Genomic DNA, 24837 nt, shown 5'->3' with positions numbered 1-24837 from the left:
GAAATCAAATCTCCTGTCATCTACCCATGTTTCAGAAGATCTAAAAATATACCCCTAAGTCTGCATTTTGTTTTGAATTATAGCACTCTCACCTATGTTTGAGTTAACATAACATACAAATAATGCTCCCATGATCGGCCTGGCTTAATCTATGCATACAAGAACAGGCCAAAACCAAGAAATTATAAAATACGTCACAACATCAGATGAGTGGAGAAACCCTTATGACAGATTAATAAAAGCATAATTATAGCTATTGTTAAAAATACAAAATAAAACAAAAGCAAATTAGTGAGATAGTCTTTGTATTCATATGCTTGAAATAATATTCATTTGAATCACTAAAATGTGGGAGAAGAATGACCTAGCATGTATGAGGTCCTAGGTGCAATACACAGAAATACAACCTAGCAGTGTACTAACATACGTACATACCTATTACAAATACAGATGTGGGAGCGAGTGGTAGTGTGTGTAGGGCAATAGGGAATGTTCAGTTTATACATTTTTAGGTCAAGTTGTATGTCACAGATACAACATTAAATATTGCTGTGTTTTTTATATGGTCCTCATGACATTTATCTACATAGGATTATAGGTAGTACATTTTCATTAGTTTTTAGAAAAGGGATATTAGGAGTTTGGCAAGATTGTATTTTTCTGCTGATAGTGGCAAATATATTTAATATTTAAAAAGATTGTAATAAAAATTTTAGTGGCAAATATTTAATATTTAAAAGGATTATAATAAAAAATTTAAATAGTTATATTTGGCCTATCTTCATACTATTCTTGGAAGAAAAATATTTCTGAATTTCATCTGCATAAACTTGAGTAATCTTTATAGGCAGGTCAATTATAGTTAGTATGATCTGAATAAGATCTTGCTGTGTGCTAGAGCAATCAGTTCATTTTTTGTAGTGACTGTCTGAAATTTTAGAGCAGGACAGCGTCATGGGGACATACTGTACTGCAGAGTGCTGAGTGGCATGCATGTAGTTTAAAGCATGTGGGGGTATTGGAAAATGGATATCTTAACCAAGGTCTGTTTATTACTACTGAGTAGGATTATCATAAGAACACAAAATGTAGCTAATACATAATAGATAAAGCCTATAATGCTTAAGAAATAAACTAAAATTTTATAGATAACTCATCCAGATTGTTTTGGTTGTATTTATACAAAAATTTATATCGTGATTTTCTTTAAATTGGGTATTTCTTAATTTACATTTCAAATGTTATTCCATTTCCCAGTTTCCCCTCTGGAAAACCCCTATCCCGTTCACCCTCTTCCTGATTCTGTGAGGTTGCTCCCCTATCCATTATCCCAATCCCTCCTGGCATTCCCCTACACTGGGGCATCAAGCCTTCACAGGAGCAAGGGCCTCTCTTCCCATTGGTGCCCAACAAGGCCATCCATCCTCCGTAACATATGTTGCTGGAGCCATGGGCCTGTCCATTTGTAGTCTTTTGTTGATGGTTTAGTCCCTGGGAGCTTTGGAGTGTCTGGTTGGTTGATATTGTTGTTCTTCCCTTCCTATGGGGTTGCAAACCCCTTCAGCTCCTTTAGCCCTTTCTCTAACTCCTCCACTGGGGTCCCCATGCTTAGTCCAATGGCTGGCTGTGAGCATCTGCCTCTGTGTTTGTCAGACTCTGGTAGAGCCTTTCAGGAGACAGCTATATCAGGCTCCTGTCAGCATGCACTTCTTGGCATCTGCAATAGTGTCTGGGTTTGGTGACTGTATATGGGATGGATCTTTCTTAAAATTTGTTGTTTGTTTGTTGAGCTCTGACTGGTCTGGAACTCACTCTTTAGATCAGGCTGGCTTTGAACTCAGAGATCTGCCTGCCACTGCTTTCTGACTGCTGGGATTAAAAGGTTTGTGCCACCACAACCTGGCTTAAATTTTGTTTTAGTTCTTTTAATTTTGCAGTGTAAAACATTTGAAAAGGGTCCTTTAACAATATATTAGTGGACTAGAGAGATTCCTGAATAAGGTTAAGAGTACTGGATGCTCTTGTAGAAGACCCAGGTTCAGTTTCCATCACCGACATGGCAGCTTAAAACTGTCCATAATCTCAGTTCCAAGGACTCTAGTACCTAGTTCTGATTTCTTGGGCACCAGGCATGCTGAATGTACGTACGTACATACATGCATACATGCATGAAAAACACTTATACCCGTAAAAATAAATACACACATGAGACATTTTGAACATTTGTAGAGGTATAGTCATTCCTCAGTTAGTGATTGGCATGCTTTCTGAATATGCAGTGAACTTCCTAGAGTAGGGTCTCTCAACCTATGGATTACGACATGTGGGGGTTGAACAACCCTTTCACAGGGGTTACCTCAGATGGTCAGAAAATACAAATATTCAAACTATAATTCATAACAAGCAAAATTACAGTTGTGAAGTAGCAACAAAAATAACTTTATGGTTGGGATCACCACAACATGGACTGTATTAAGGGGTTGTAGCATTAGGAGGGTTGAGAACTACTGTGCTAGAGTGTGTTTACACAGACCTGGGCAGTATAGTTTACTTACTACACTTAGGTGTATGTGTTATATATGGTGTAGCTTGTGCCCCAGACTGCAAACCTGTGCATATTGACTATGTACAAGTCTGTCACTGTATTGACTACTGTAGGTAGTTGTAGTTAAGTGTTGTGTATCTAAACATAAAGAAGGTAGACTTGTGGTTAGTGCTTACCTCATGAAAGTGATACCTGACTCTACGAAGCAATAGAATTGATTTATCCTAATACTTTTCCTCAAAGAAAAATCAGACAACAATTAAATGTGATGGCCAGAGTGAAAAACCAAAAGTGGATTTATTAAGAGGTGATTGGTTTCAAAACCCATAGCTCCATTAATTTCAAATCTGGTGTACTAGGTCAAGTGTGGCAATTTTTAGTTAATGTAGTATGTCAACCCAAATTAGTTTTGTAATTAAAAAAAATCTTATGTTTTTTTAGCTAATGGGAATGACAACAAGAAATTTAAAGGAGATAGACCTCCCTGTTCGCCTTCCCGTGTTCTCCATCTTCGAAAAATTCCATGTGATGTCACCGAAGCAGAGGTCATATCATTAGGTCTACCATTTGGCAAAGTAACTAATCTTTTGATGTTGAAAGGAAAAAGCCAGGTATGTAATATTTCAAGATTGACACTGAGTGATTATCTTCTGGGTGTTAGTATTTCATGTAATTTTTATTTTCTTGAACTTAAAATTAACTAGTTGACTTGAGACCGGGTCTCTGTTGCTCTGGCTGATGTAAAATTCATAAGCTCAAGTGACCTTTCTAAAGTTCAGTCTTCTAAGTATCAGGAACCACGTGTGTGCTGCCGTGTGGCTATCTGTAACCACAGATTAGTTTTTAAGTTGATTTTTTTTCCTTGTACGACAACAAGCAAAAATTAATACAATAAACAGGAAAATTTTTTATCTATTGATTTGAGGTCAATTTCTTTGAGCCCTATTTCGTATTTTACTTCATGTTTCCAATTATAGGATGATTCTTAAAAATGTCCTATTATGCCTAAGAGACCCTGATATTGAAATTATAAATTGGCACTTCATTTGTCCAACTAAAGAACAATGCAATTATCACTATAAGCTAAAGATCTAATTGTCTTTTACCTGGGATTTAAGAGTTGGGAACAGCTGGCATAGAGGCACACACCTTTAATCCCAGTGCTAGAGAGTTAAGGGTAGGTGAGTCTCTTGAGTTCAAGGCCAGCCCAGTGAGTTCCATACATTAAGTTCCAGGACAGCCAGGGCTATGTTGAAAGATCCTGTCTTATAACAAAACAAACAACAGCAACAAAAAGGTTTGGGGGCTATATCATTTGTAAAGGAAAACCGAATGTCTAGCTAGATACAACTGAGCAGTTAGTATTTTTAAAAGTGAAAGCAGTTACTTTTAAAAGGCCAGAGATTTAGCTCAGCAGTTAGTTAAGAGCCCTTGTTGCTCATGCAGTGGACCCAGGTCCAGTTTCCAGGCCCATAGCTGGCTGTTCCTGCCCTTCCAGGGGGTCTGACTGATAACTTCTCCAGAGTCCATGGGCAGCAGGTATACACGATGCACACATACAGTCAGGCAGACACATATATAAGATAGAAAGTGAGAGGGGTTGGGGATTTAGCTCAGAGGTAGAGCGCTTGCCTAGGAAGCGCAAGGCCCTGGGTTCGGTCCCCAGCTCTGAAAAAAAGAACCAAAAAAAAAAAAAAAAAAAAAGATAGAAAGTGAGTGGTTTTCTTTTTATAATGGATTTGTTTACAGTAGGCCACTTTTCTTGTAAGAGTTCATTTCTTTTTTTTTTTTTAAAAAAAAAAAAAACAAAACTGATTGCTGTGGATCTTCTCCGGTGCTTTGGTCTGTTGTAGCCAGTTGTTGCTTTAGGTTAGCCCAAAACAACGCCATGTCTCCTGCTTCCATTGACCCTTATGCACATTCCAGTTGTGGAATTATTGTGTAGCTTCCTTAATAATTTGAAAGACATAAGAGTAACTTCAATGAGTGTTTATATTAAGTTATTTTTTAAGATACTATTTTTGGTACTTTTGCGAGTTTCATACATTGATTGGTCTTACTCATTCCTTCTTTCTGAACTCTTCTCATACCACCTCCTCTTTTCTACCTGTCAAAACTGTTTTGTTTCTTAAACCGTTCAGGATACATTTTAATGGATACATGCAAAATGTAATCTCTGTGTATAAATGGGGTATTTGATGTTTTAATTCATGAATATATATTTAAATCAGATTCAAAACGTATGAAACATTCTTACCATCCTCTTTCTCTCTTTTTTTGGGGGGTGTTGGGGGAGGGGGGAGTCAGGGTAGAGGGAGCAGTTGTTAGGGTTTGACCCTAGCTCTTTTCTTGTGCTGGCCAAGTACTCAAGCTACAACCTGATATTATTTCTTTATGATGAAATCATTTAAAATCCTGTTTTCTAGTCTTTTTAATTATTTACTGTATTATTGTTGTCTTTAAATACCTTACTAAGAAAAAGCACAATAGAATTTTTACTCTTAAAGATAGCTTAGACAAGCTATCCTAACAGCTTAAACCAGCTGTTTTCAACCTGTACGTCAAGACCTCCTTTCACGGAGGTTGTATATCAGATCTCCTGCATATCAGGTATTTACATAGTAATTCATAACAGCAAAATTATAGTTATGAAATAGCAAAAAATTTTATTGAGGTCACCACAGCATGAGAAATTGTGTTAAAGAGTTAAAGCATGGAGTTGGGGATTTGACTCAGTGGTAGAGCGCTTGCCTAGGAAGCGCAAGGTCCTGGGTTCGATCCCCAGCCCCGATAAAAAAGAAAAAAAAAAAGAGTTAAAACATTAGGAAGACTAAGAACCACTGGTGTAGACACATTTATTGATCAACTTCCCCCAAGTCTTGTGACTCACTAATTTCCCCAGACAATAGTAACTGTCATTCTATGCCTACCTTTGTGTGAGAATAGCATTTGAAAGAGTCTACATATCAGTGAAATAGTGCAGTGCTTATCTTTCTGTTCTTAGCATAGTTACTGAGCACAACAGTCTCCAGCACTGTCCATTAAAAATGGCAGGTGTTCTTTTTCAATGGCTGAATCATTTTATTATATACAGGTATCACATTTTCTTTATTCATTCACTGGTTGATAGACAATTAAGTTGGTTCTGTGTTTGGCTGCTGTGAATGGTACTAAATAAATAGGAGACTGCAAATGTCTCTGTGACCTTCTGATTTTGTTGCTTTTGGATAAACACCCAGTAATGAATTGCTAGCCCCATTTAATTTTTTTTATAAAAAGGAATCTCTATTCTGTGTGTGTAATAGTTACATCGATTTATGTTCCCATCAGCAGTACATACAAGGCTCTCAACACATTTCTTTTTTAATTGAGACAGTGTCTCACTGTGTAGTCTAGGCTGGCCTTGAGCTCAAAGATCCTCCTGCTTCTGCCTCTTGACTTCTAGTATCAGTGTTGTGTGCCATCATTCCTGGCCTTACCCTTAGTCCTGTTTGATAATAGCCATTCTATTATCAAACAGCAAGTTAAAAGTTGAATTTCTATTTCCCTGATTAGTTGTATTGAATTTTTTTAAAATAGCTGTTGACCATTTGTTTTCTTTTGAAAAAACAAAATGAATCTTTTATCTGTCCTCTGCTCACCGTGGCCTAGTCAAACTGTCCTTTCAGCTTTGCATATTGAGAACCTCTTGCCTTTACCTCCTCCTGTCTGGAATTATGCCTGTGTACAGTACTTGTGCTTGGAGCCCTCGCCTTAAAGCTGTAGATAAACAGACCCAACTCTATTGCCCATTTAAAAAATAGAATCCTTTTTTTGATCATGTTATTCTTGAATAAATTTGAGGTATTCTTGAAGGTAGTTCTGAGTACTCGGTATGGTTGGAATGTTTATATTCTCTTTTTCAGCAGCCATTAACAAAGTAGGCAGGCCTTGCTACATTAAAAGTTCTATTACCAACTGCATGTGGTAGTAATAAGCACTCAGGAGGCCAAGGCAAGGGTCTGGTCTACATAGTGAGTTTAAGGACAGAGAAGGTCTATGTAGGAGAGACCCTGTCCCTTCCCCAAGATTTAATAAAAACCTGCTAATCAAAAAAGTTCTATTGGTAATTTAATCTATCACAGAGGGATATAGCAGTCTACATAACTAAATCCATACATAGGGTAAAACATGAGATGTCAGGAAACTTTTTACTTCTCTGCCTTTCCCCATGCTATTTTTCCCATCCTGTATTAGGTACCAAGTGTCACTTGAATGATTCCAATCAATATTGACTTAATGTAGTTCTCTAATTTTAGGAATTGATCCTTTGCATCTTATTCTTTTTTTTTTAAAGATTTATTTATTCATTTATTCTATATGAATACATTGTAGCTGTCTTCAGACACACCAGAAGCGGGCATCAGATCTCATTACAGATGGTTGTGAGCCACCATGTATGTGGTTGCTGGGATTTGAACTCAGGACCTCTGGAAGAGCAGTCAGTGCTCTTAACCGCTGAGCCACCTCTCCAGCCCTGCATCTTATTCTTAAGATAATCTTTATTTGGAGGATTTGAAGCTATTTTATTTTCTAGTATCTCCAGATCTTATGTGAAATGTATGTGTGTCTGTGTTTTTGTTTGTTTTATGAGATGGGTTTTTCTTTGTATCCTGGGCTGATGTGGAACTTGCTCTGTAGACCAGGCTGACCTCAAAACTCAGAGATCTGTCTGACTCTGCCTTTCAAGTACTAGAATTAAAGGCAAGGGCTACCACCATTTGGCCAAATCTGTGTTTTTAAAAAACCCTCAACACTTGTTTCTAAGCCCTAGGAACATTAGCTAAAATCATGTGCCACCTAGAGGGTGGTGGATAAGATTGTAACGTAGTAAGTATATGTTTAAAAGACTTTTTGATTTGGAGCAAATATGAGTGAGTGACTATGGAATGTAGCGATTCTTGGTATCTTAAATTAATGTTCTCTGCTGACACTGCACACTTCATTTCTCATTGTGGGTGAATTATAAATCTTAAAGAAATTCTTCATAATCTTAAATCGGGAAACCTTTAATTAAAAGTATCTCACATGTATAAAGAAAAATGTCATAAGCAGAGAATTTTTTTTTACGTGGTGTTACCCAGCCCTTTTCTTTGCTGGTAATAATTCAAAGTGTGTGTGTGTATGTGTGTGTGTGTGTGTGTGTGTGTGTGTGTGTGTGTGTGTGTGTGTGTGTACATATGTATCTACCTATATATAAATGTGTAATCATGTTTATGTGAATACAGTGTAAACACATAGTTACATATATATAAAGTAAAAAAATACTTTCCCAGATTTATATGTAGCTTTTGCTTTAAAGGATGAATGTAGGGTAGAAGAATAATTGAAAAATGAGACAAAACTGAATGTGAGTGCCGACTCAGTGTAAAGAGTGCTGGCTGCTCTTCCTGGAGATCTGGGTTGGATCACATCACCCATAAGGTAGTTCCCAACGGTCTGTAACTTCAGTCTTGGGATCCAACTCCCTTTTCTGGCATCTCTGGGTAGTGCATTCATATGGGCATAGACATACATGAGACATAAACCCTATACACATAATAAAGTTAAAAATTTTGAAAAAGAAAACTAAATGCGGATGCTATTTTGAGTGGGTGCCTTCATACACTGATATTTTCTAGTTCTTTCCTGTAGAATTCCAGACAGACCACCTAATAACTAGCACTCTAACCTAACAGTCATTTCGTGTTTGAGTTATAGTTTGCTTATATAGCTACACATTTTAAAAAAGGAAACTGAGGTTTGCAAGTTACAGTAGGTAGGTGGATTTAAATTGAGATTTTACTCAGGCAATGGTTATTTCTCATTCCTTGCTATCAAATCAGATATGTTGGTTTCTTGGTGGCAATGTTTGTGATGATAGGCACTCTGAAAAAGGGACATTCCATTTCATCTGTAGATGGCTGGTGTATAAAAACGGAGAAGAGCAAGTTATTAGACCCAGATCTTATTTTAGAATTTAGATAGAGTAGTACTTTTCCACCAACTGATCCCTTTCCCCATCTCTAACAGGGCCTCACTGTGCTCTGTTCCAGGCTGTCCTGCAACTCAGAGGCTCTCCCAGGGCTGGCACTAAAGGTGTGCACCATCATGCTCACACTTGGACTTTTTTTATTTTTAACCTCTTTGTCTTTATTGAATGAAATTCTAGCATCTCTTTTGTATTCTCTAGCAGTTTAGCCCAAGATTTTACAATAAATAAATAAATAAATAAATTATAGCTCCTAAGAATATTTATTTGTAACGGTGATGTAAACATTTATTTTTAGGCATTTGAAGAACAGAAGTTTAAAAACAAACATAAAATGTAACAAAATAATTTAATCAACTGGTAGTTTCCTAAGTTGAAAACTTTTATTGTACCCAGTTTTTCAAATTTATCCTCTTGGGGACAGTGTCATGTATGGTGAGAAGCACAAGTTTAGATCTATGTGGAATGATTCTTAACCATCTTCTTGTGTTTATTGCAGGCCTTTTTGGAAATGGCTTCTGAAGAAGCTGCTGTTACTATGATAAATTATTACACTCCCGTTACTCCTCACCTTCGAAGTCAGCCTGTTTATATCCAGTATTCCAATCACCGAGAACTTAAGACTGACAATCTGCCCAATCAGGCTGTGAGTATGGCAGGCGTCTATAAGAATACTTAGATATGTTACAACTTAAAGTTAGCTTTCTGTACCACTATATATACATTTTCCTTCCTTTTAGTACACTGCATTAGGATTTCTTATGTATATGTAATTTGTTCCGAAATGTTTAATAATCAAAAGTTTCATTTGGAAACATTGGAAGCTGTAGTGTTAGAGGGCTGTGCATGGGTAACATTCTTGTGATTCTAGAAGTAGGAGGCTAGACTATTCAGGGAAAGTTTCTCAAAAAAAAAAAAAAAAAAAAAGAAAAGGAAAGAAAAAAAAAGCAAGATGTAACATCCCCCTCCCCCAACTGTTTTCATAATTAAGATAAAATCCTGTACCTCCTAAAATCAGAAATCTGAAAGAAGTGGAGGAAATAGCTGGATTTACCCTTGTTCTGAAAAGAAGTCAACAGCCTTGCGTTTGCCTCTCATGGTCTCGTGTGTGCCTGTGTGCAGCACTCTCCCAGGCTATATCCCTAGGCAGCAGTAGTTCTATCTTGATATTTGGGAGGCAGTTTAAGATGTAGAGCATTGCTCAGAAATGTCCTTTAAATGAGTTTTGACTCCTCAAGTGAATGTGGAATAGTATGTAACAACATAATGCTTTATTTCTCGTTTTTATTTTGATACACTTCATGGTGAGTCCTGTGTCCAGGTTCATTTTAAGTGGTTAAATAGAAATTTGATTTAACATGAAAAGAATTTTGTCTACAAAGCAAGTGCATTTTTTAAAAGTGTGTGTGTGTGTGTATCTGTCTGTCTATCATATGTATTAGGTGTTTGTCTGCATAGATGACCGAGAAGGTACCAGATTCCCTGGAACTGGAGTTACAGACAGGTGTGAGCTGTCTGTGGGAGGTGGGAATTGAACTCAGGTCCTCTAGAAGAGTAACCAGTGCTTTTAACCACTGAGCCATCTCTCCAGCCCTATGTACTTTATTTCTTAAATATTTTTTAAAATTCAATATAATTACATTGCTTCCTCTTTTCTTCTCCTTTAGCCTCTCCCATTCCCCACATTCCTTCTCAAATTCACAACTGCTGCTGCTGCTGCTGCTGCCGCTGCCGCTGCTTCTTGTTGTTGTTGTTGTTATTATTATGATGCGTGTGCTTTTGTTATTATCCATCCTCAACTTCACACACAGGGTTTCTATGTGTAGCTTGCTGATTCTGTTTAATGTTGCTTCTGTGTGTATGATTTCAGGGCTGACCACCTGGTATTGGATAACCAATTTGAATATGCATCTCTGGGGAAGGCTAATTCTCCCTTGCTCAGCTGTTGTTAATTGGTGGCAGGCACTTTGTTTTAAGAGTAGAGACATATGAGATTTGTTTTTCTTAGGCAGCCGTATGTTGAGGTAGGTATCATGGATGTGACTTCCCTATCATTTCTAGGAGGTACAGTCTCACAACAGACTTCCCATCTTCTAGTGTTTACAGCCTCTTCCCCTTCCCCCATGATGTTCTTGAGCCTGGGATGCAGGAGTTGTATTGTAGATGTAACACTGGGGCTGGGCCCCTGGCCCAGTTGCTCTCTGAATTTTGACCGGGTATGGTTTTCTGTAATGGTCTTCATCTTGTTCAAAGTGAAGCTTCTTTGAAAGGTGATCTATGAGTATTAGGATAAGTATTTAGGTTAAAAGTATTGGTGAGATCAGGAATTCAAGGGCCATACCTAAACGTAATAAAAGCAATATATAGCCAACATCAAACTAAATGGAGAGAAATTTGAAGCAATCCTACTAAAATCCCACAGACTCTCCCCCTATCTATTCAATACAGTACTCAAAATTCTAGCCAGAGAAATTAGACAACAAAAGGAGATCAAAGCAATATAAATTGGGAAGGAAGAAGTCATGATACCACTATTTGCAGATGATATGATAGTATAATACATTTTAGTGACCCCAAAAAATTCTACCAGGGAACTCCTAAACCTGATAAACATCTTCAGCAAAGTGGCTGGATATAAAATTATCTCTAACAAATCAGTAACCTTCCTCTACTCAAAGGATAAATGGGCTGAGAAAGAAATTAGGGAAATGACACCTTTCACAATAGTCACAAATAATATAAAATACCTGATGTCACTCTAACCAAGCTTGTGAAAGATCTGTATGACAAGAACTTCAAGTCTCTTTTAAGAAGACCTCAGAATATGGAAAGATGTCCCATGCTTATGGATCAGCAAGATTAATATAGTAAAAATGGCCATCTTACCAAAAGCAATCTACAGACAGATTCAATGCCATCCCCATCAAAATTCCAAATCAGTTCTTCATAGACTTAGAACGATTCTCAAATTCATCTGGAATAACAACAAACCCAGGATAACAAAAACTGTTAAACAATAAAAGAACATGTGAGGGAATCATCATCCCTAACTTCCAACTGTATTACAGAACAATAGCAATATAAACTGTATGGTATTGGTACAGAGACAGAGATCAGTGGAATAGAATTGAAGACCCAGTAATGAATCCACACACCTATGGTCACTTGATCTTTGACAAAGGATCCAAAACCATCCAGTGGAAAAAAGATAGCATGTTCAACTAATGGTGTTTGTTCAACTGTAGGTCAGCTTGTAGAAGAATGCAAATTGATCCATTCTTATCGCCCTGTACAAAGCTCAAGTCCAAGTGGATGAAGAACCTCCACATAAAACCAGATACACTACATCTAATAAGAGCCTTGAACACATGGACATGGAAAATTTTCTTGAACAAAACACCAATGGCTCATGTTCTGAGATCAATAATCAATAAATGGGACTTTATATAATTAAAAAGCTTATTATACAAGGCAAAGGACACTGTCATTAGGACAAAATGGCAACCCACAGGTTGGGAAAAGATCTTTACAAACCCCATATCTGATAGAGGGCTAATATCCAAAATATACAAAGAATTCAAGTTAGATTCCAGAGAACCAAATAACCCTATTAAAAATGGTGTACAGAGCTAAATGAAGAATTCTCAATTGAGGAGTCCAGATGTCTGAGAGGCACTTAAAGAAATGTTCAACATCCTTAGTCATTAGGGAATGCAAATCAAAACAACCCTGAGATACCACCTCACACTAGTCAGAATGACTAAGATCAAAACTCAGTTGACAGTAGATGCTGGCAGGGATATGGAGAAATAGAAACACTCCTCCATTGTTGGTGGGACTGCAAGCTGGTACAACCATTTTGGAACTCAAACTATTTCTCACTAAATTGGAAATAGCTCTACCTAAAGACCCAGCTATATCTCTCCTGGCATATACCCAAAAGATGCTCCAACACATAACAAGGACACATGTTCCACTATGTTCATAGCATCCTTATTTATAATAACCAGAAGCTGGAAAGAACCCAGATGTCCCTCAACAGAGGAATGGATACAGAAAATGTGGTACATCTACACAATGGAGTGTTATTTTGCAGCTGTTAAAAACAGTGATTTCGTGAAATTCACAGGCAAATGGATGGAACTAGAAAATATCCTGAGTGAGGAAACCCAGACACAAAAGAACACATGGTATGTACTCACTGACAAATGGATATTAGCCCAAAAGTTCAGGATACCCCAAGGTACAACCTACAAACCATCCGTAGCTTAAGAAGGAAAACCAAAGTGTGAATGCTTCAATCCTACATAGAAGGGGAACAAAATATTCACAGGAGTTAGAGGGAGGGAGTGACCAGGGAGGGAAACAAAGGGGGGGGGGGAAATGGTAGCTATTGGAAGGTACAGGAGAGAAGTACAGAGGATCAGGAAATTGAATTGTAATATGTAGCAGTCGGGGAAAGGGAACTGGGGGTAGCCACTAGCTGACAGGGAAATGAGAGGCTCCCAGGACCCAATGGGGATGATTTTAGCTAAAATATGCAACAAAGGGGAGATAGAACCTGTAGAGACCACCTCCAGTCAATAGGCACAGTCCCTAGTTGAGGGATGGGGCACCTACCCATCTCAAAATTGTTAACCCAGAAATGTTTCTGTCCAAATGAAAGACAGTGTCTTAGTTAGGGTTTTACTGCGGTGAACAGACACCACAACCAAGGCAACTCTTATAAGGACATTTAATTGGGGCTAGTTTATAGGTTCAGAGGTTGTCCATTATCATCAGAGTGGGAACATGACAGCATTCAGGCAGGCATAGTGCAGGAGAAGCTGAGAGTTCTACCTCTTCATCTGAAGACTGCTAGCAGAATATTGACTACCAGGCAGCTAGGATGAGGGTCTTAAAGCTCAAACCCCCACAGTACCATGCCTACTTGAACAAGGGCACACCTATTCCAACTGGGCAATACCTAATAATGACACTCCTTGGGCTGAGCATATATAAACCATCACAGACAGAGACAGAAAATGGAACAGAGACTGAAGGAAAGGACATACAGTGACTGCTTCACCTAGGGATCCATCCCATCTGTAGACACCAAGTCCCAAAACTATTGCTGATGCCCAGAAATGCTTGATAACAGGAGCCTGATTTGGCTGTTCCCTGGGAGGTTCTACCAGCACCTGACCAGTAAGGATGCAGATATAGCCAACCATTGGATTAAGCCCAGGGACCCCAATGGAAGAGCTAGGAGAATGACCGAAGAAACTAAGGGGATTGCAACCCCATAGTAAGAACAACATCAACTAACTGGACCACCCACAGTTCTCAGAAACTAAACTACCAACCAATGAATATACGTGGAGGGATCCGAGGCTCCAGATGCATAAGTAGCACAGGATGGCCTTATCTGACATCAATGGGAAGGGAGGCCCTTGGTCCTACGGAGGCTTGATGGTCCACGGAAGGGTCATGCTAAGAGAGGTGAGGTGGGAGTGAGTGAGTGGGTGGAGGAGCACCCTTACCTAGACATAGGGGAGGGGAGAAGGGAAGATGGGAAGAGGGATATGGTTGTGCTTGTGCAGCTTTCCTTGAGTTCTAGGGATTCAAACTCAAGGCCTCATGCTTGCGTTTCGGCAGGTGCTTTTAGCTGATGAGCCATCTTTCCTTGCTCATAATAAATAAATTCGTCTTTAAGTAATTTGTAAGTGTACATTTTAATGGTTGTTAAGGAAAATCATTAACTCATCCATCTTTGGAACTTTTCCCTGTTTGTGTTTACGTAATTTATAAACAATTAAAAAAAACCAAACATTTTAAGAGATGGCTCAGTGGTTAAGGGCACTGACCGCTCTTCCAGAGACCCTGAGTTTATTTCTCAGCAACCACATGGTGACTCACAACCATCTGTAATGGGATCTGATGCAGTGTACTCAGATAAATAAAAATTTATAAAAGAATATTTTAAAAATTATTTTTAAACTATGGGAACCCCAATGGGGTGTTAGAGAAAGGACTGAAGGAGCTGAAGAGGTTTGCAGCCCCATAGGAAGAATGACAATATCAACCAACCAGACCACCCAGAGCTCCAGGGGACTAAACCACCAACCAAAGAGTACACATGGAGGGACCCATGGCTCCGGCTGCATATGTAGCAGAGGATGGCCTTGTCTGCCATCAATAGGAGGAGAGGCCCTTCGTCCTGTAGAGGTTCATTTCCCCAGTGTATGGGAATGCCAGAGTGTTGAGGTGGGAGTGGGTGGGTGGGAGCGGGGAGCATCTTCATAGAAGCAGAGGGTGGGGGGGGTAGGGGAGGGAGGGAAAGGGGATAACGTTTGAAATGTAAATATATAAAATATCCAATAAAAATAAATAAATCATTTTTAGGTGTTGGTAATTTTCCTCAAGATGGTCCTTTTTCATATCGTGATCCAACATAACATTAAGAGAAAAAACAACTTTTTATATTTTAAAATATATATATATATATATATATATATATATATTTTTTTTTTTTTGGTTCTTTTTTTCGGAGCTGGGGACCGAACCCAGGGCCTTGCGCTTCCTAGGTAAGCACTCTACCACTGAGCCCCATATTTTAAAATATATTTATGGGGTTGGGGATTTAGCTCAGTGGTAGAGTGCTTGCCTAGCAAGCACAAGGCCCTGGGTTCGGTCCCCAGCTCCGAAAAAAAGAAAAAAAATATATTTATATTTATAAATCTGTGCATATATGTACATGCCTGATGCCATGGACATCAGAAGAAAACATGTAGTTGCTTGGAACTTAAGTCGTGGGTGGTTGTGCTACTATGTGGCTGCTTACAAACTCAACCCAGGTCTTCGCCAAGAGCAACAAGTGCTCTCAGCAGCTCAGCCATCTTTCCAGCCTCTCCATTAATTTTATTGCTTTTGGTTTAATATTCAAGTCTTTGTTGTCTTAGATTTTTTAATTTTATATATGTGATATCTACATGATATATGTGGTATATATTATTATTATAAAGGTAGCACTTTATTCTTCCTAATGGAAAGATAATTTCTTCTGGTTTATTTAATAACTGATCTATTAATCTACTGATATGAAATTTATCCTAGCTTCATAGCATGCCCTTTCTGCATGCTTATATGCTACATGCTGTGTTCATGAATTCTGTTCACTTGGCATGAACTCCAAGTCTGCATTCCTGCTTTAGTGTGTACTGTGAGTTAATTTTTTGCAGAGTAGTGTATTGTCTCTTCAGAATTAACTGATAATAGTCCTTATAGTTATTTTTGTTAAGTCTTGTTTTCTTTTAAAAAATTGGAATTTGATTTTTTTTGTAAATTCAGAAATAATTAACATATTCTTCTGAATCTTTAGTACAAGTTCTGTTTTGTTTTTTATTAAAGTTTTTTAGTAGAATTTAAACATTTTCCTCATGTAAATCATACAGTTTTTCATAGTAGTTTGATTCCTAGGTACGTTAGTATAGATTGTCAGAACAAAAGATAATTTAATAAAAACTTAGAGATTGGATTATGCCAAACGGAAACAGTGAGAAATCCCAGTTGCTAGGCAACCACAGTCACCCAAATGGCCTCGTTTATTCTTAGATAGCCTTGATTTTTTTTTCCAACACTTTTATTCCAAACCCCACCAGATATAAGTCAAAAGGGAAAGTACCTGTTTACACATATATAAATCCTGCTTATATTTTTCAAAGCCAAGAAGTCAGATTCACATTCCCACTCCTTTTTTTTTCTGAGGATACCCCAAAACAAACATGTGACTCAGTTGTGGACACAGTTGTCAAAGGATCAAGTCCATATGAAGTAGTTTTACCTCCTTTCTTTACTGGAGAACTATAATTAATAAATATAATTGTGGGGTCCTACATTTGAAAACTTTTTACTTTGGGGTTTTCTTGACCTTGTTAGGTAGTTTATGAATTTGCAAAAATTACTTTGTAAGGTTTTACCTTGAAAATGTTCTCTAAACAATTACAGTGTATAGTAAAGACCATCATGTTCACTCTATTCTAGTTTCCATATTCTTGACCTTAGAAGTGTATCTTCAGATCACACAGGCACTGTGCGTTTTATTTGTTAAGGGAGGGGACTCACTATGATGCTCGTTAGGTTGAGCTCACTTGGTTAGCCTAGGCTGTCCTTTTACTCCTTTCCTCCTTTGTCACTTGTAAGTGCTGGGATCACAAGTCTCTGCCACCATGTTCCCTGGGTACATTTTAATAACAACTATATTTTCTCACTCTAACTATTAATATTAAAGTCCTTGTGTTCTTTGATTATACTGATGTCTGTTTCCCTTATTAATAGTATAACCATTCTAGTATTGTTGCCTTAACTGTCTAAAAATCATCTCTCACAGTAGTAATTTTTTTGTACTATAACTGTAAGCATCAAATGCATTTTCATCTTCAAACACTGTTTTTCTTAAATGTTTGTGCTTAATTGAAAATTGCTGCTAAGAACTTGGTGTCGCAGTACTGCATATTTATAATCCCAGCACTGAGAGGCTGAGGCAATAGGATTTTAGTTCAAAAGTGTCCTTAGCTACATCATGAAACCCTGTCTCAATATAAAACAAAAAGCACAAAGTCTTATTATAATTATGAAATATATCTACCATTTTTCAGGTCCCCCCCTTTTACTTTTATTTTCAAAAGCCCTTTTCTGCCCCTCCTTCTGTTTTCCATCTCTTTACTCCTTTCTTTGCCTCTTATCCCCCCCATCTCTTATTTAACCCTTTATGATGCTAGTGTTACCAGTGTAGCACCACTGTACCCCACTTTAAAAGCATATGTTCACTTTCTTGCCGGTTACTGAGAAGGCTGAGTCGGTGCTCTGTGAACACTGGTGCGGTCTATATTGAACGTTCTGTAGTGTGGAGGGCAATATGCACTGTTACGTCTCTTCTTCTGTAAAAGAGAAAATGTGAAGAAAAAACAATAACAGCAAAACTAGCAGCAGCAATTACATAGAACTGAAATTAGTAGAGTGATTATTGACAGGAAGTGAAGAAGTGAAATCAAATTTGTTTTTAGTTACACATGCTTTTGATATTAAATCATTTTTAATGTGAGAGAAATGCTCATTATGTCTTTGCCCAGATACTCCAGACTGTAATACCCAATGCAGTAGTGACTATGTTTAACTAATTGTAAAACTCAGTTCCCCAATTACTGTGTCTGATCACTGTTATATAGGTTGTTTTGTTTTGTTTTTTGTTTTATAAGACAGTTTTTTCTGTGTATCCCTGGCTGTTGTGGCACTCAAACTGTAGAACAGACTGGCCTCAAACTCAGAGGTCTGCCTGCTGTGATTAAAGGCTTGGACCCTCACTGCCATCACTTGAGATACCTAGCTAGCAGTCATATTGAACAGGGTAGAACCTAGCCTTTCTCACAGGAATCTGTTGGCTGTAAGATAGCACTAAGTAAATCTTATACTCCTTCATTTGTGGAGTGTGTAGAATAGTTCACACAGTGATCTTATATTTGCCTGTTAATTCTAAGCCTATATCTTTTTCGATTGGTATCCCCCACCTCATACACACCAATTAAACTTTAAAATGGAAGTTTGAGTTGATTTTCAAACCTGTAAAAGCAGCACCATCCTCATTTTCTAATAAAACGTTACTGAGAAGCTCAGAGTGAAGTAAATGAGGCTGTGTGTATGTGTCTGTGTGTCTGTGTGTACACACACATAAATACAGTATATATACAGTTAATTTTATATAGATCAAGCATACTTATTCTCTTTTCACTTCATTTTTAAAAATAAATATTGTAAGATTTAAGGATATTACAAATGTAGAAAAATGTGCAGGTAGAGTATAAAGTTTCAGTTTTCAAGCCTTTTGAGGGTGTATAACCAACCATTCTTCATTATTTACTGGTATTTTGTATATGTATCTACAAATGAGGAAATTTCCTCTCTAGGCTACAACGGGGTAGTCAGCACTGGGTTAGGTTGGTGGCACAGGCCTGTAATCCCATTTATTTAGATCACAAGTTCAAGATTTGTTGAGGCCACATAGTCTATTTTAAGGCTAGCTCAAGTAATGTTTATCTTTTTTTTTTTGGTTCTTTTTTTCGGAGCTGGGGACCGAACCCAGGGCCTTGCGCTTCCTAGGTAAGCGCTCTACCACTGAGCTAAATCCCCAGCCCCTAACTTTATCTTGAAGTGAAAAAGCACTCCAGGAAGGCTCCAGTAGGATGCTTACCAGATGTGCATGAGACCTTCAGTCCAGTCTCTACTACTGCCCCCCTCCAAAAAAAATAAGAAATTAATATTGATACATTACTCCTCTGTCATCTGTACATCACACTCATACCTTGCTAATTCTATTAACACCTGCATGTAGCAAAATGATATAGTTAGATTCATGTATATGTTCTTTTTGGTTATATCTTTTTAGTCATTTTAGAAAAATTTTGCCTTTCTTTTAATCTGATGTCCTTAACATCACTGAAAATGAAAGGCAGTTTACTTCCTATCATGTTCCTCAACGTGTGTTAGTCTAACATTTCCTTGTGATTCAATTTGGAATATGTATCTCTGACAGATACATGTAGAAGTGACACAGTCATGTTTACCCAGCTTCTGTAGTATGGAAGAAGGAAACCTCTTTCCTATTACCCATTGGGGAGGTTTGGTTGGTTGTTTCTTGAGTCCTCATTCTAAAATCCAAGGATGCTAAAGGTATTTTTATAAAATGGTGTAATAGCTGTATATACCATAAGCACACATAAAGCGTATACTTTAAATACCTTCTAGATTATTTATAATGTAACATGGAGGCTATGTAAATAGCTGCAATAGTTCCAGCTGTGATGACATACTCTTGTAATCCTCAGCACAGGGAAGACAAGTGCCAATCCAGACTTAACTGCATAATAGTGAGACCTAGTTTCAACCAAAGCCCCAAAGTTATTATATTATTTTGTTATTATATTATTATGATGACAAGTAAAGGGGGTGTTTACATGTTTAGTATAGGTCAGTAGTTCTCAACCTTCCTAATGTGATCCTTTAATACACTTCCTCATGTTGTGTGACTCCCAACTATAAGATTATTTTTGTTGCTATTTTATAACTAACTTTATGCTATTATGAATTATAATGTAAATGTCTGTTATGCAGATAGCTTAGGAGCCCCCTTGTGAAGGGATCATTCAACCTCCAAAGGGGTCACAACCCACAGGTTGAGAACTGCTAACATAGAAGTTTTTCCATCTATGTTTAGATGTTGTACCTACCGATATGGAGGGCTCACCTTTACTTAAAAGGGGGGAAATAATATCTCATGCATTTGTAGTTATAAATTTTGTTCTTTATGAGCTGTCAGTTGTTAGCATTATCTCTTTAGGGATTCAGATTGGGCCAGTGGGAACCCCTTCAAGTTGTCTTCTGTGTTTAACATACAGACTTTATTGTATCGATAATTTTTTTGCATTCTGGAAAATATAACAAAAATACCACAAAACCAAAATTATTTCACACTTCTGTTTTTCTTGCCACAGTTCTGAACCAGCCGCCTTTTAGAACACCTTGTTTCATTTCAGTAGAAATGTATTAGAAGCTTTCTTGTACACTTACAAACACCATTTGCCAGGTTATCTGCATGACAGGTTAGCCTGATCACATTCTCTAGACTCAACATTAGTTCATTGCTTGCCCACCCCGTGGACCTCTTCACCGTTCTCATGCTGTCTCATGACACTGGCTACCCATATCATTGTGGGTTTCCTTCTTAGGCTCAGACATTCTTAACAATCTGCTTCGCAACTCAAGATCTTCAGGTGATAGCTAGCATTGAAGCTCCCTACCCCCAAATAGAAACATACCATAAATACCTTCTTTTCCTTGTGTGGGTTCAGATTTCCCTGTGCAAGGCAGCTCTGACCTGTGGCTATGCACCTCAGCTTGTTCATAATGTTCCATGGCAGGGAGGCCTACTTCTACTGAGGCCTACTTTCCCCACTGACACCAATCACATTTGCGCTTATACTGTCTAAAAGCTTTAGACCTGAGTTGTCAAGTAGTAACGAACGCCTTAATGCCAGAGGCAGAGGCAGTAGGTCTCTGGGTTTGAGGCTAGACTGATCTACAAAGTGAGTTCCAAGACAGCCAAGACCACACAAAGAAACCCTTCACCCCCAACGTAATTGTGCTGAGACTAAAAGTGTACGTATACCACTGCTCCCAGCCTTCTCATGTCAATTTTAAGAAACAGACACAACAAGCCATCTCCTGAGCCCCATCTGAAAGGAAGGAAAAGAAAAGGGGAAGGAAAGGAACCAAAACCACAACTTTGCTCTTAAACACAGCAAACTGAGAGGTGTATCCAGTTTGTGTTATGTTGGATGAGCTTCAGGGTGCATGCACTGCTGTGATCAAAAGTGCTCAGTTTTGTTTTTTATTAATTCTTTGCCTTGTTTTCTAGAGAGCCCAAGCTGCACTGCAGGCTGTCAGTGCAGTCCAGTCAGGAAACCTGTCCCTTCCTGGAGCTACTTCCAATGAAGGCACATTGCTACCTGGGCAGAGCCCTGTGCTCCGGATAATTATTGAAAACCTATTTTACCCTGTCACTCTGGAAGTTCTCCATCAGGTAAGGAACAAACTACTGAAAGCAGAATCAAGCCTGTTTTTTCCTAACTTTTGATACTTACTGCCTGTTTTGTAAGTTGGATATGATGGCATACAACTTTAATCCCAGCACTTGGGAGCAGAGGCAGAAGAATCTCTGTGAATTCAAGGCCAGCCTGGTCTACAGAGTGAGATCCAGGACAGCCAGAGCCACATAGACCCTGTCTCAAAAAAAAATCATCGTTTACTGATTTGATTGATACTTTTTTGCTCATATAATAGGAAGAAATTTACCATCCTGATTTTATAGAAGAAATTTTATCAGATATTTTTTATTTTATATCTTCCCTTTTCTACATTTTGTGTTTTTGAGACCTATGAACCACTGTCCTAGAACTTGGTATGTAGACCAGATTGGTCTTGAAATCACAGAGATCTGCCGGCCTCAGTCTCCAAGTACTAGTATTAAAGGTGTGTGTCCCTACGCTTGGCCTAACTGGAAGGCTTGGGGTGCAGCTGAGTGGTGGTAGACCATGTAGTATGAAGAACTTTCATGCACGAGTTCTTACGTTCAATCCCTAATACTAGTAATTATGATGATAATAATAACAAACACTGGAGGGAAAATGATGGGTAAGAAAACCTAATTTTAGCCAGGTTTGGTAGCACACTTACAATTCTAGCATTTAAGAGGCTGAAATAGGAGGATTTCTACAAAACCAAGTCTAGCGCATAGCAAAGCCCCACGCTAAGCATCTTTGTCGTTGCTTTAGTGCTGTGAAAAGACATTACCCCAGGCAACTGTACAAAAGAAGGCATTTAGTTGGGGGTTGCTTACAGTTTCAGAGACTTAGTCGTTATCATGGCAGGGAACATGGCAGCAGGCCGGAGTGGTGCTACAGAAGTAGCTGCGAGCAAAGAGAGATTGGGAATAGCTACGAATGGGGAAAAAAAAAAAAAACGAAGAAAGTATAATATTGTTGATAAAATCTAGATAGTTATAATTTCTTCAAAAATTATGTCACCACAGAATACAACTAATTTATTTATTTTTTTGTCCCTTCTTATATTTGAATATTTTCAGTTAATTCTGAGGTGGGAGCCAGTGAGCTGGCTCAGCAGATAAGAGCACTTACTTCCTTGCCCAATGACATGAGTTCAGTCCCTGGGACCCATATGGCAGAAGAAGAGATCTGACTTCTGAAAGTTTTCCTCTAACTTCCCTACTTGTACTGTTGAACACATGAATATGTGTATGCATGCACAGGCACATAAGTATATAAATACATTTTTTAGGGGAAGATGTATAGTAAGCTTCAGTTATATACACAGATATATGATATGCATTATCTTAGGTAATCAGTTATAATCCATTATAATCTTTGTAGATTATTTATTAGTACATCTTAACTGTCTTATCAAAGATAGTCCATTAAATTGAGCCCAGTAATACTTAAAATTTATAAATTGGAAGGTCTCCTAATTACACAATTTTCTAGTGGGTAAAACTGAACAGCTTCCTCCAATAAGGCCATATATCCTAATCCTTCCCAAACAGGTTCACCAACTTGGGACCAAGTATTCAAACACGAGCCTCTGGGAGCCATTCTCATTCAATGCTCCGTAGCATCTCCATGGCCACTATAGACTTGTGGCTGTATCATAATGTAAAACCACTTCATCCACTTTGAAAAGTCCCTATAATCTTTCAGTCTCATATGGTTTAAGGGGGCCAGGCCTTATCCAAGCAAGCAACAGAATATGGCAGTGTCATCTATGTGGTTCTGGCTTTAGCATCATGAACACATGAGTAAAGGTGTTATGGGGTCCTCTGCAGTTAAGGAGAACCACTGGAGCTACATACAGACTGTGGTAGCTTCCTGCTTTGGGTAGATCCTTGCTACTTTTGAACCACGTGTTTCAAAGTTCAAAGTCCCTATTATGATCCTCTATAAAATCAAAAAGCAAATTACATAGTGACACAGAATATACATTACCATTCCAAGTGGGAGGAATGGAGGCATAGTAAGGAAATACTGGATCAAAGTAAGACTGAAACTCAGCAGGGCAAATTCCAAACCCTATAGCTCCATGTCCAGTGTCAAATGGGCCTAGATGACTCCACCCCTCCAACTTTGCTGGCTCCAAGATACATTTCATTTGACTGGTTTCATTCCCACGTGCAGTTTTCCTTGGCAGACACCTCATAGCTCTGGCGTGGTTAATATCTTGGCATCTCCAGTGCAGTCCAAGCTGTTTGCCCCTCAGGACCTTTCTGTAGGGACATGCCTGGCATAAGCGGCTCTCCTGTACTCTGGAGGAAGACTTCACCACCTCTCTACTACTGTGTCCTGCATGATAGCACTGCTTTCAGCCGCTTGCTTTGGGATGGATCCAGCTTCCCTTGAATCACATTTTCTTTGTTGCGCCCCCCCACCCCCACCCCCACCCCCCGCAGAACATTTTTAATGCCTTTCTTTTCTTTACATAAGTTGCAGTCTGGCAGGTGGAAGCTTTGCCAGAGAGCACCTCTCTCTCTATTGTATTTCAGGGCTGGTCTCTCCTTACCTAATCTCACTGCTTTCAGCACATGTCGGGGCTCCTTTCCTGGGGCTCTTCTTGCTGTCTTCTCTTCAAACTGCACATTTTATACTTTTTTTCTTACTCACTCTTACTCATTGTAGATCTGTGTGTGATTACTATTAACCACAGTATTGGCAGAGTAAATACTAGGCTGTCTTGAAATTTCCTCTCCTAAAGAAATTAGTATGTTGCTTTTAAATTAGGTTGCAGGCAAATTCTTAGGACAAGGGCAGAAAGCAGCTACAGTCTTTGGCAAAAATATGGTCTCTGCCCAGCTCCTGCTCTTATTCACCCTCAGAGCAACTTAGGCCAGACTTCCAGAGTCTCACAGCTTTCAGCACTGTTGTCTCTCAGGCTTCTACCAGCATGACCTACTAAACTCTGCCTAGAGTGTCCAGTCATTTTTCTAATTCAGAATCCCAAAGTCTTCCACATTTCTTTAAAAAAAAAAAAAGCCAGCATGGCTAGGTCTGTCCCTGCAATACTCTGCTCCCTGACACCAGTTTCTAGGGGTCAAGTATTCAAACATTGGAGCCTGTTGAGGGCATTGCTCATTCAAAGCACCACACATGCCTTTGGGTCTGTATGACTAAATGAAGAGTTGTGGGGTATGTGTACAAAAATGAAATTTATCTGAACTCAAAAACTCAAATTATAATCTAGAGCCCTTAAACATCTTTTACTTGCCCATCATCTAATTTATGATGGGCCTTAGACTTACTTCCAGTGTTCTTTGCTATGTATGTAAATTCTAAGTATACTACTTAGTAGGACTACTTTATTCCTTTCAATAATTGTCCTAATACCAGTTTCAAAATACGTACATCTGTAAAGCATTTCCTAGATGCTTTAATGATGGTATTTGTAGATACCCTTGTCATTCCCTAAAAATGGTTCAGTAGTTCAATGATTGGTTGCATTGTTCAGTTAAATTTGTTTTCTGTTTATTGTACAAAGTAGCATTTAACAGTCAAAGCACTGAGACTTGAATTGTAACTGATTTTTATTTTATTTCACAAAGATTAATAACCTATGTGACCCATCAGTAGAGTGTTTGCATTTGCTTTCTGTGATGCTGTGGTAATTTATATTCTTATAAAAGATAACT

The 24837-nt window shown here is 38.3% G+C and overlaps 1 protein-coding gene across 5 annotated transcripts in view; it reads left to right on the top strand.

Moving 5' to 3' along the window:
* Ptbp3 (polypyrimidine tract binding protein 3) overlaps window positions 1-24837 on the top strand; it is an 86158-nt gene that overhangs the window by 35286 nt on the left and 26035 nt on the right. For 4 of the 5 annotated variants that reach the window (XM_006238207.5, XM_006238206.5, NM_031346.2 and 1 more), the window contains 3 exon segments: window positions 2987-3156; window positions 9055-9201; window positions 21004-21168. In XM_006238207.5, coding sequence (XP_006238269.3) covers window positions 2987-3156; window positions 9055-9201; window positions 21004-21168 — 482 coding nt within the window. 5 annotated transcript variants of the gene reach the window in all.

The sequence above is a fragment of the Rattus norvegicus genome, chromosome 5 (genome assembly GCF_036323735.1).
Source record: "Rattus norvegicus strain BN/NHsdMcwi chromosome 5, GRCr8, whole genome shotgun sequence".
Lineage (NCBI taxonomy): Eukaryota > Metazoa > Chordata > Mammalia > Rodentia > Muridae > Rattus > Rattus norvegicus.
Note: the sequence above shows the minus strand (reverse complement) of the source record. Positions and strands in the feature narration are given on the sequence as shown.